The sequence below is a fragment of the Pristiophorus japonicus genome, unplaced genomic scaffold (genome assembly GCF_044704955.1).
Source record: "Pristiophorus japonicus isolate sPriJap1 unplaced genomic scaffold, sPriJap1.hap1 HAP1_SCAFFOLD_740, whole genome shotgun sequence".
NCBI lineage: Eukaryota > Metazoa > Chordata > Chondrichthyes > Pristiophoridae > Pristiophorus > Pristiophorus japonicus.
In genome coordinates this window covers 73,337-85,189 of record NW_027254656.1, presented here as the reverse complement: position 1 = coordinate 85,189, position 11,853 = coordinate 73,337, and the positions used below count along the sequence as shown (strand labels likewise).

Genomic DNA, 11,853 nt, shown 5'->3' with positions numbered 1-11,853 from the left:
CTCTCCCTCTCTCTCTCTCTCTCCCCTCTCTCAGTCTGTCACCTCTCTCTCTCTCTCTGTCCACAGGTCTGCCCCTGCACCAGGAGCCCCTGCACCAGGAGCCCCCGATGGCCAAGGAGGGGCCCCGGGAGCCAATCCCACCGGCCCCCCACCACCACCTCCAAACACCACCAGCAACAGGCGGCTGCAGCAGACCCAGGCCCAAGTGGAAGAGGTGAGAGAGGGAGAGGGGGAGAGGGTCATACGGTCGGTCAAAGGGGTCCGGGGATGGCCGAGAGGTGGAGAGGTTCAGGGAGGGAGTTCCAGAGCTTGGGGCCCCAGGCAACAGAAGGCACGGCCAGCGATGGTGGAGCGATTATAATCAGGGGTGGTCAGGAGGGCAGAATTAGAGGAGTGCAGACATCTCGGGGGGGGTTGTGGGGCTGGAGGGGGTTACAGAGATAGGGAGGGGTGTAGGAGCTGGAGGAGGTTACAGAGATAGGGAGGGGTGTAGGGGCTGGAGGAGGTTACAGAGATAGGGAGGGGTGTAGGGGGCTGGAGGAGGTTACAGAGATAGGGAGGGGTGTAGGGGCTGGAGGAGGTTACAGAGACAGGGAGGGGTGTAGGGGCTGGAGGAGGTTGCAGAGATAGGGAGGGGTGTAGAGCTGGAGGAGGTTACAGAGATAGGGAGGGGTGTAGGAGCTGGAGGAGGTTACAGAGATAGGGAGGGGTGTAGGGGCTGGAGGAGGTTACAGAGATAGGGAGGGGTGTAGGGGGCTGGAGGAGGTTACAGAGATAGGGAGGGGTGTAGGGGCTGGAGGAGGTTGCAGAGATAGGGAGGAGTGTAGGGGCTGGAGGAGGTTACAGAGACAGGGAGGGGTGTAGGGGCTGGAGGAGGTTGCAGAGATAGGGAGGGGTGTAGAGCTGGAGGAGGTTACAGAGATAGGGAGGGGTGTAGGGGCTGGAGGAGGTTACAGAGATAGGGAGGGGTGTAGGGGGCTGGAGGAGGTTACAGAGATAGGGAGGGGTGTAGGGGCTGGAGGAGGTTACAGAGATAGGGAGGGGTGTAGGGGCTGGAGGAGGTTACAGAGATAGGGAGGGGTGTAGGGGCTGGAGGAGGTTACAGAGATAGGGAGGGGTGTAGGGGCTGGAGGAGGTTACAGAGAGAGGGAGGGGTGTAGGGGCTGGAGGCGATTACAGAGATAGGGAGGGGTGTAAGGGCTGGAGGAGGTTATAGAGATGGGAGGGGTGTTGGTCTGGAGGAGGTTACAGAGATAGGGAGGGGTGTAGGGGCTGGAGGAGGTTACAGAGATAGGGAGGGGTGTAGGGGCTGGAGGAGGTTACAGAGATAGGGAGGGGTGTAGGGCTGGAGGAGGTTTCAGAGATAGGGAGGGGTGTATGGGCTGGAGGGGGTTACAGAGATAGGGAGGGGTGTAGGGGCTGGAGGAGATTACAGAGATAGGGAGGGGCGTAGCGGCTGGAGGAGATTACAGAGATAGGGAGGGGTGTATGGGCTGGAAGAGGTTGCAGAGATAGGGAGTAGTGTACGTCTGGAGGAGGTTACAGAGATAGGGAGGGGTGTAGGGGCTGGAGGAGGTGACAGAGATAGGGAGGGGTGTGGGGGCTGGAGGAGGTTACAGAGATAAGGAGGGGTGTTAGGGCTGGAGGGGGTTACAGAGATAGGGAGGGATGTAGGGGCTGGAGGAGCTTACAGAGATAGGGAGGGGTGTAGGGGCTGGAGGGGTTACAGAGATAGGGAGGGGTGTCGGGGCTGGAGGAGGTTACAGAGATAGGGAGGGGTGTAGGGGCTGGAGGAGGTTACAGAGATAGGGAGGGGTGTAGGGGCTGGAGGAGGTTACAGAGATAGGGAGTGGCGTAGGGGCTGGAGGGGCTTACAGAGATAGGGAGGGGTGTAGGAGCTGGAGGAGGTTACAGAGATAGGGAGTGGTGTACGTCTGGAGGAGGTTACAGAGATGGGAGGGGTGTTGGTCTGGAGGCGGTTACAGAGAGAGGGAGGGGTGTAGGGGCTGGAGGAGGTTACAGAGATAGGGAGGGGTGTAGGGGCTGGAGGAGGTTGCAGAGATAGGGAGGAGTGTAGGGGCTGGAGGAGGTTACAGAGATAGGGAGGGGTGTAGGGGCTGGAGGAGGTTGCAGAGATAGGGAGGGGTGTAGAGCTGGAGGAGGTTACAGAGATAGGGAGGGGTGTAGGAGCTGGAGGAGGTTACAGAGATAGGGAGGGGTGTAGGGGCTGGAGGAGGTTGCAGAGATAGGGAGGAGTGTAGGGGCTGGAGGAGGTTACAGAGAGAGGGAGGGTTGTAGGGGCTGGAGGCGATTACAGAGATAGGGAGGGGTGTAAGGGCTGGAGGAGGTTATAGAGATGGGAGGGGTGTTGGTCTGGAGGCGGTTACAGAGATATTGAGGGGTGTAGGGGCTGGAGGGGGTTACAGAGATAGGGAGGGGTGCAGGGGCTGGAGAAGGTTACAGAGATAGGGAGGGGTGTATGGGCTGGAGGAGGTTACAGAGATAGGGAGGGGTGTAGGGGCTGGAGGAGGTTACAGAGATAGGGAGGGGTGTAGGGGCTGGAGGAGGTTACAGAGATAGGGAGGGGTGTCGGGGCTGGAGGAGGTTACAGAGATAGGGAGGGGTGTAGGGGCTGGAGGAGGTTACAGAGATAGGGAGGGGTGTCGGGGCTGGAGGAGGTTACAGAGATAGCGAGGGGTGTAGGGGCTGGAGGAGGTTACAGAGATAGGGAGGGGTGTAGGGGCTGGAGGAGGTTACAGAGATAGGGAGGGGTGTAGGGGCTGGAGGAGGTTACAGAGATAGGGAGGGGTGTCGGGGCTGGAGGAGGTTACAGAGATAGGGAGGGGTGTGGGGGCTGGAGGAGGTTACAGAGATAGGGAGGGGAGTAGGGGCTGGAGGAGGTAACAAAGATAGGGAGGTGTGTAGGGCTGTAGGAGGTTCCAGAGATAGGGAGAGGTTTAGGGGCTGGAGGGGGTTACAGAGATAGGGAGGGGTGTAGGGGCTGGAGGAGGTTACAGAGATAGTGAGGGGTGTAGGGGCTGGAGGAGGTTACAGAGATAGGGAGGGGTGTAGGGGCTGGAGGAGGTTACAGAGATAGGGAGGTGTGTAGTGGCTGGAGGAGGTAACAAAGATAGGGAGGGGTGTAGGGGCTGGAGGAGGTTACAGAGATAGGGAGGGGAGTAGGGGCTGGAGGAGGTAACAAAGATAGGGAGGGGAGTAGGGCTAAAGGAATTTAGAGATAGGGAGGGGTGTAGGGGCTGGAGGAGGTAACAAAGATAGGGAGTGGTGTAGGGGCTGGAGGAGGTTACAGAGATAGGGAGGGGTGTAGGGGCTGGAGGAGGTTACAGAGATAGGGAGGGGTGTAGGGGGCTGGAGGGGGTTACAGAGATAGGGAGGGGTGTAGGGGCTGGAGGGGGTTACAGAGATAGGGAGGGGTGTAGGGGCTGGAGGAGGTTACTGAGATAGGGAGGTGTGTCGGGGCTGGAGGAGGTTACAGAGATACGGAGGGGTGTAGAGGCTGGAGGAGGTTACCGAGATAGGGAGGGGAGCAGGGGCTGGAGGAGGTTACTCAGATAGGGAGGAGTGTAGGTGTTGGAGGAGGTTACAGAGATAGGGAGGTGTGTAGGGCTGTAGGAGGTTCCAGAGAGAGGGAGGGGTTTAGGGGCTGGAGGGGGTTACAGAGATAGGGAGGGGTGTAGGGGCTGGAGGAGGTTACAGAGATAGGGAGGGGTGTCGGGGCTGTAGGAGGTTACAGAGATAGTGAGGGGTGTAGGAGCTGGAGGAGGTTTCATTGATCGAGAGGGGTGTATGGGCTCGAGGGGGTTACAGAGATAGTGAGGAGTCTTTGGTCTCGAGGGTTTTAGAGACGGGGATGAGTGTAGGGGCTGGAGGAGGTTATACAGTTAGGGAGGGGTGTAGGGGCTGGAGGAGGTTACAGAGATAGGGAGGGGTTTAGGGACTGGAGGAGGTTACAGAGATAGGGAGGGGTGTAGGGGCTGGAGGAGGTTACAGAGATAGGGAGGGGTGTAGGGGCTGGAGGAGGTTACAGTGATAGGGAGGGGTGTAGGGGCTGGAGGAGTTTACAGTGATAGGGAGGGGTGCAGTGACTGGAGGAGGTTACAGAGATAGGGAGGGGTGTAGGGGCTGGAGGAGCTAACAAAGATAGGGAGGGGTGTAGGGGCTGGAGGAGGTTACAGAGATAGGGAGGGGTGTAGGGGCTGGAGGAGGTTACAGAGATAGGGAGGGGTGTAGGGACTGGAGGAGGTTACAGAGATAGGGAGGGGTGTAGGGACTGGAGGAGGTTACAGAGATAGGGAGGGGTGTAGGGACTGGAGGAGGTTACAGAGATAGGGAGGGGAGTAGGGCTGGAGGGGTTACAGAGATAGGGAGGGGTGTCGGGGCTGGAGGAGATTATCAAGATAGGGAGGGTGTCGGGGCTGGAGGAGGTTACAGAGATAGGGAGGGGTTTAGGGACTGGAGGAGGTTACAGAGATAGGGAGGGGTTGAGGGACTGGAGGAGGTTACAGAGATAGGGAGGGGTGTAGAGACTGGAGGAGGTTACAGAGATAGGGAGGAGTGTAGGGGCTGGAGGAGGTTACAGAGATAGGGAGGGGTGTAGAGACTGGAGGAGGTTACAGAGATAGGGAGGGGTGTCGGGGCTGGAGGAGGTTACAGAGATAGGGAGGGGTGTCGGGGCTGGAGGAGGTTACAGAGATAGGGAGGGGTGTCGGGGCTGGAGGAGGTTACAGAGATAGGGAGGGGTGTAGGGACTGGAGGAGTTAACAAAGATAGGGAGGGGTGTAGGGGCTGGAGGAGGTTACAGAGATAGGGAGGTGTGTAGGGGCTGGAGGGGGTTACAGAGATAGGGAGGGGTGTAGGGGCTGGAGGGGGTTACAGAAATAGGGAGGGGTGTAGGGGCTGGAGGGGTTACAGAGATAGGGAGGGGCGTAGCGGCTGGAGGAGGTTACAGAGATAGGGAGGGGTGTCGGGGCTGGAGGAGGTTACAGAGATAGGGAGGGGTATAGGGGGCTGGAGGAGGTTACAGAGATAGGGAGGGGTGTCGGGGCTGGAGGAGGTTACAGAGATAGGGAGGGGTGTCAGGGCTGGAGAAGGTTACAGAAATAGGGAGGGGTGTAGGGGGCTGGAGGAGCTTACAGAGATAGGGAGGGGTGTAGGGGCTGGAGGAGGTTACAGAGATAGGGAGGGGTGTAGGGGCTGGAGGAGGTTACAGAGATAGGGAGCGTGTGTAGGTCTGGAGGCGGTTACAGAGATAGGGAGGGGTGTCGGGGCTGGAGGAGGTTACAGAGATAGGGAGGGGTGTAGGGGCTGGAGGAGGTTGCAGAGATAGGGAGGAGTGTAGGGGCTGGAGGAGGTTACAGAGATAGGGAGGGGTGTTGGGGCTGGAGGAGGTTACAGAGATAGGGAGGGATGTAGGGGCTGGAGGAGCTTACAGAGATAGGGAGGGGTGTAGGGGCTGGAGGAGGTTACAGAGATAGGGAGCGTGTGTAGGTCTGGAGGCGGTTACAGAGATAGGGAGGGGTGTCGGGGCTGGAGGAGGTTACAGAGATAGGGAGGGGTGGAGGGGCTGGAGGGGGTTACAGAGATATTGAGGGTTGTAGGGCTGGAGGAGATTACAGAGATAGGGAGAGGTGTAGGGGCTGGAGGAGGTTACAGAGATAGGGAGGGGTGTAGGGGCTGGAGGAGGTTGCAGAGATAGGGAGGAGTGTAGGGGCTGGAGGAGGTTGCAGAGATAGGGAGGAGTGTAGGGGCTGGAGGAGGTTACAGAGATAGGGAGGGGTGGAGGGCCTGGAGGAGGTTACAGAGCGTGGGAGGGGTGTAGGGTCTGGAGGAGGTTACACAGATATGGAGGAGTGCAGGGGCTGGAGGAGGTTACAGAGATAGGGAGGGGTGTGGGGGCTGGAGGAGGTTAAAGAGATAGGGAGGGGTGTATGGGCTGGAGGAGGTTACAAAGATAGGGAGAGGTGTAGGGTCTGGAGGAGGTTACACAGATATGGAGGAGTGCAGGGGCTGGAGGAGGTTACAGAGATAGGGAGGGGAGTAGGGGCTGGAGGAGGTAACAAAGATAGGGAGGTGTGTCGGGCTGTAGGAGGTTCCAGAGATAGGGAGAGGTTTAGGGGCTGGAGGGGGTTACAGAGATCGGGAGGGGTGTAGGGGCTGGAGGAGGTTGCAGAGATAGGGAGGAGTGTAGGGGCTGGAAGAGGTTACAGAGATAGGGAGGGGTGGAGGGCCTGGAGGAGGTTACAGAGCGTGGGAGGGTGTAGGGTGTGGAGGAGGTTAAAGAGATAGGGAGGGGTGTGGGGGCTGGAGGAGGTTAAAGAGATAGGGAGGGGTGTATGGGCTGGAGGAGGTTACAGAGATAGGGAGAGGTGTAGGGTCTGGAGGAGGTTACAGAGATAGGGAGGGGAGTAGGGGCTGGAGGAGGTAACAAAGATAGGGAGGTGTGTCGGGCTGTAGGAGGTTCCAGAGTTAGGAAGAGGTTTAGAGGCTGGAGGGGGTTACAGAGATCGGGAGGGGTTTAGGGACTGGAGGAGTTTACAGAGATAGGGAGGGGTTTAGGGACTGGAGGGGGTTACAGAGATAGGGAGGGGTGTAGGGGCTGGAGGAGGTTACTGAGATAGGGAGGGATGTAGGGGCTGGAGGGGGTTACAGAGATAGGGAGGGGTGTCGGGGCTGGAGGGGTCACAGAGATAGGGAGGTGAGTAGGGGCTGGAGGAGGTTACAGAGATAGGGAGGGGAGTAGGGCTGGAGGGGTTACAGAGATAGGGAGGGTAGTAGGGGCTGGAGGAGGTTACAGAGATTGGGAGGGGAGTAGGGCTGGAGTAGGTTACAGAGATAGGGAGGGGTGTAGGGTCTGGAGGAGGTTACAGAGATAGGGAGGTGTGTAGGGGCTGAAGGAGGTTACAGTGATAGGGAGGGGTGTAGGGGGCTGGAGGAGATTATCGAGATAGGGAGGGTGTCGGGGCTGGAGGAGGTTACAGAGATAGGGAGGGGTGTAGGGTCTGGAGGAGGCTACAGAGATAGGGAGGGATGTAGGGGCTGGAGGAGGTTACAGAGATAGGGAGGGGCGTAGCGGCTGGAGGAGGTTACAGAGATAGGGAGGGGTGTAGGGGCTGGAGGAGGTTACAGAGATAGGGAGGGGTGTAGGGGCTGGAAGAGGTTGAAGAGATAAGGAGGGGTGTAGGGGCTGGAGGAGGTTACAGAGATAGGGAGGGGTGTAGGGGCTGGAGGAGGTTACAGAGATAGGGAGGGGTGTAGGGGCTGGAGGGGGTTACAGAGATAGGGAGGGGTGTAGGGGCTGGAGGAGGTTACAGAGATAGGGAGGGGTGTAGGGGCTGGAAGAGGTTAAAGAGATAGGGAGGGGTGTAGGGGCTGGAAGAGGTTAAAGAGATAAGGAGGGGTGTAGGGGCTGGAGGGGGTTACAGAGATAGGGAGGGGTGTAGGGGCTGGAAGAGGTTACAGAGATAGGGAGGGGTGTAGGGGCTGGAGGGGGTTACAGAGATAGGGAGGGGTGTAGGGACTGGAGGGGTTACAGAGATAGGGAGGGGTGTAGGGACTGGAGGGGTTACAGAGATAGGGAGGGGTGTAGGGGCTGGAGGAGTTTACAGAGATAGGGAGGGGTGTAGGGGCTGGAGGGGGTTACGGAGATAGGGAGGGGTGTAGGGGCTGGAGGGGGTTACAGAGATAGGGAGGGGTGTAGGGGCTGGAGGGGGTTACAGAGATAGGGAGGGGTGTAGGGACTGGAGGGGTTACAGAGATAGGGAGGGGTGTAGGGGCTGGAGGAGTTTACAGAGATAGGGAGGGGTGTAGGGGCTGGAGGGGGTTACAGAGATCGGGAGGGGTATAGGGGGCTGGAGGAGGTTACAGAGATAGGGAGGGGTGTCGGGGCTGGAGGAGGTTACAGAGATAGGGAGGGGTGTAGGGGCTGGAGGGGGTTACAGAGATCGGGAGGGGTATAGGGGGCTGGAGGAGGTTACAGAGATAGGGAGGGGTGTAGGGGCTGGAGGAGGTTACAGAGATAGGGTGGGGTGTAGGGGCTGGAGGGGGTTACAGAGATCGGGAGGGGTATAAGGGGCTGGAGGGGGTTACAGAGATCGGGAGGGGTATAGGGGGCTGGAGGAGGTTACAGAGATAGGGAGGGGTGTCGGGGCTGGAGGAGGTTACAGAGATAGGGAGGGGTGTCAGGGCTGGAGAAGGTTACAGAGATAGGGAGGGGTGTAGGGGCTGGAGGGGGTTACAGAGATATTGAGGGTTGTAGGGCTGGAGGAGATTACAGAGATAGGGAGGGGTGTAGGGGCTGGAGGAGGTTACAGAGATAGGAAGCGTGTGTAGGTCTGGAGGAGGTTACAGAGATAGGGAGGGGTGTAGGGTCTGGAGGAGGTTACACAGATATGGAGGAGTGCAGGGGCTGGAGGAGGTTACAGAGATAGGGAGGGGTGTGGGGGCTGGAGGAGGTTAAAGAGATAGGGAGGGGTGTATGGGCTGGAGGAGGTTACAGAGATAGGGAGAGGTGTAGGGTCTGGAGGAGGTTACACAGATATGGAGGAGTGCAGGGGCTGGAGGAGGTTACAGAGATAGGGAGGGGAGTAGGGGCTGGAGGAGGTAACAAAGATAGGGAGGGGTGTAGGGGCTGGAGGAGTTTACAGAGATAGGGAGGGGTTTAGGGACTGGAGGAGTTTACAGAGATAGGGAGGGGTTTAGGGACTGGAGGGGGTTACAGAGATAGGGAGGGGTGTAGGGGCTGGAGGAGGTTACAGAGATAGGGAGGGGTGTAGGGGCTGGAGGAGGTTACAGAGATAGGGAGGGGAGTAGGGCTGGAGGGGTTACAGAGATAGGGAGGGTAGTCGGGGCTGGAGGAGGTTACAGAGATAGGGAGGGGTGTAGGGGCTGGAGGAGGTACATAGATAGGGAGGGGTGTAGGGGCTGGAGGTGTTTTGAGACATAGGCAGGGGTGTCGGGGCTGCAGGAGATTACAGAGATAGGGAGGGGTGTAGGGGCTGGAGGAGGTTACAGAGATAGGGAGGGGTGTAGGGGCTGGAGGAGGTAACAAAGATATGGAGGGGAGTAGGGCTGGAGGAATTTAGAGATAGGGAGGGGTGTAGGGGCTGGAGGAGGTAACAAAGATAGGGAGGGGTGTAGGGGCTGGAGGAGGTTACAGAGATAGGGAGGGGTGCAGGGGCTGGAGGGTTTACAGAGATAGGGAGGGGTGTAGGGGCTGGAGGAGGTAACAAAGATAGGGAGGGGTATAGGGGCTGGAGGAGGTTACAGAGATAGGGAGGGGTGTAGGGGCTGGAGGAGGTAACAAAGATAGGGAGGGGTGTAGGGGCTGGAGGAGGTTACAGAGATAGGGAGGGGAGTAGGGGCTGGAGGAGGTAACAAAGATATGGAGGCGAGTAGGGCTGGAGGAATTTAGAGATAGGGAGGGGTGTAGTGGCTGGAGGAGGTTACAGAGATAGGGAGGGGTGTAGGGGCTGGAGGAGGTTACAGAGATAGGGAGGAGTGTAGTGGCTGGAGGAGGTTACAGAGATAGGGAGGGGTGTAGGGGCTAGAGGAGGTTACAGAGATAGGGAGTGGTGTAGGGGCTGGAGGAGGTTACAGAGATAGGGAGGGTTGTGGGGGCTGGAGGAGGTTACAGAGATAGGGAGGGGTGGAGGGCCTGGAGGAGGTTACAGAGCGTGGGAGGGGAGTAGGGGCTGGAGGAGGTAACAAAGATAGGGAGGTGTGTCGGGCTGTAGGAGGTTCCAGAGATAGGAAGAGGTTTAGGGGCTGGAGGGGGTTACAGAGATCGGGAGGGGTGTAGGGGCTGGAGGAGGTTACAGAGATAGCGAGGGGTGTAGGGGCTGGAGGAGGTTACAGAGATAGGGAGGGGTGTAGGGGCGGGAGGAGGTTACAGAGATAGGGAGGTGTGTAGTGGCTGGAGGAGGTAACAAAGACCGGGAGGGGTGTAGGGGCTGGAGGAGGTTACAGAGATAGGGAGGGGAGTAGGGGCTGGAGGAGGTAACAAAGATAGGGAGGGGAGTAGGGCTGGAGGAATTTAGAGATAGGGAGGGGTGTAGGGGCTGGAGGAGGTAACAAAGATAGGGAGTGGTGTAGGGGCTGGAGGAGGTTACAGAGATAGGGAGGGGTGTAGGGGCTGGAGGAGGTTACAGAGATAGGGAGGGGTGTAGGGGCTTGAGGGTTTACAGAGATAGGGAGGGGTGCAGGGGCTGGAGAAGGTTACAGAGATAGGGAGGGGTGTAGGGGCTTGAGGGTTTACAGAGATAGGGAGGGGTGTAGGGGCTGGAGGATGTGACAGCGTTAGGGAGGGGTGTACGAGGTTACAGAAATGTGTTGGGGCTGGAGGAGGTTACAGAGATAGGGAGGAGTCTTTGGTCTCGAGGGTTTTAGAGACGGGGATGAGTGTAGGGGCTGGAGGAGGTTATACAGTTAGGGAGGGGTGTAGGGGCTGGAGGAGGTTACAGAGATAGGGAGGGGTGTAGGGTCTGGAGGAGGTTACAGAGATAGGGAGGTGTGTAGGGGCTGAAGGAGGTTACAGTGATAGGGAGGGGTGTCGGGGCTGGAGGAGATTATCGAGATAGGGAGGGTGTCGGGGCTGGAGGAGGTTACAGAGATAGGGAGGGGTGTAGGGGCTGGAGGAGGTACATAGATAGGGAGGGGTGTCGGGGCTGGAGGTGTTTTCAGACATAGGCAGGGGTGTCGGGGCTGCAGGAGGTTACAGAGATAGGGAGGGGTGTAGGGGCTGGAGGAGGTTACAGAGATAGGGAGGGGTGTAGGGGCTGGAGTAGGTTACAGAGATAGGGAGGGGTGTAGGGTCTGGAGGAGGTTACAGAGATAGGTAGCAATGTAGGGGCTGGAGGAGGTTACAGAGATAGGGAGGGTTGTAGGGGCTGGAGTAGGTTACAGAGATAGGGAGGGGTGGAGGGGCTGGAGGAGGTTACAGAGATAGGGAGGGGAGTAGGGGCTGGAGGAGGTAACAAAGATATGGAGGGGAGTAGGGCTGGAGGAATTTAGAGATAGGGAGGGGTGTAGGGGCTGGAGGAGGTAACAAAGATAGGGAGGGGTGTAGGGGCTGGAGGAGGTTACAGAGATAGGGAGGGGTGTAGGGGCTGGAGGGTTTACAGAGATAGGGAGGGGTGTAGGGGCTGGAGGAGGTAACAAAGATAGGGAGGGGTATAGGGGCTGGAGGAGGTTACAGAGATAGGGAGGGGTGTAGGGGCTGGAGGAGGTAACAAAGATAGGGAGGGGTGTAGGGGCTGGAGGAGGTTACAGAGATAGGGAGGGGAGTAGGGGCTGGAGGAGGTAACAAAGATATGGAGGGGAGTAGGGCTGGAGGAATTTAGAGATAGGGAGGGGTGTAGTGGCTGGAGGAGGTTACAGAGATAGGGAGGGGTGTAGGGGCTGGAGGAGGTTACAGAGATAGGGAGGAGTGTAGGGGCTGGAGGAGGTTACAGAGATAGGGAGGGGTGTCGGGGCTAGAGGAGGTTACAGAGATGGGGAGTGGTGTAGGGGCTGGAGGAGGTTACAGAGATAGGGAGGGTTGTGGGGGCTGGAGGAGGTTACAGAGATAGGGAGGGGTGGAGGGCCTGGAGGAGGTTACAGAGCGTGGGAGGGGTGTAGGGTCTGGAGGAGGTTACACAGATATGGAGGAGTGCAGGGGCTGGAGGAGGTTACAGAGATAGGGAGGGGTGTGGGGGCTGGAGGAGGTTAAAGAGATAGGGAGGGGTGTATGGGCTGGAGGAGGTTACAGAGATAGGGAGGGGAGTAGGGGCTGGAGGAGGTAACAAAGATAGGGAGGTGTGTCGGGCTGTAGGAGGTTCCAGAGATAGGAAGAGGTTT

At 58.4% G+C, this 11,853-nt stretch overlaps 1 protein-coding gene across 1 annotated transcript in view; it reads left to right on the top strand.

The window, feature by feature from the left end:
• The window catches only part of LOC139256592 (uncharacterized), a 129,460-nt gene that overhangs the window by 46,273 nt on the left and 71,334 nt on the right, over nucleotides 1–11,853 (top strand). The window contains exon 5 of the mRNA XM_070874263.1: nucleotides 35–214. Within this exon, the coding sequence (XP_070730364.1) occupies nucleotides 35–214 (180 nt within the window). The remainder of the gene's footprint in view (nucleotides 1–34; nucleotides 215–11,853) is intronic.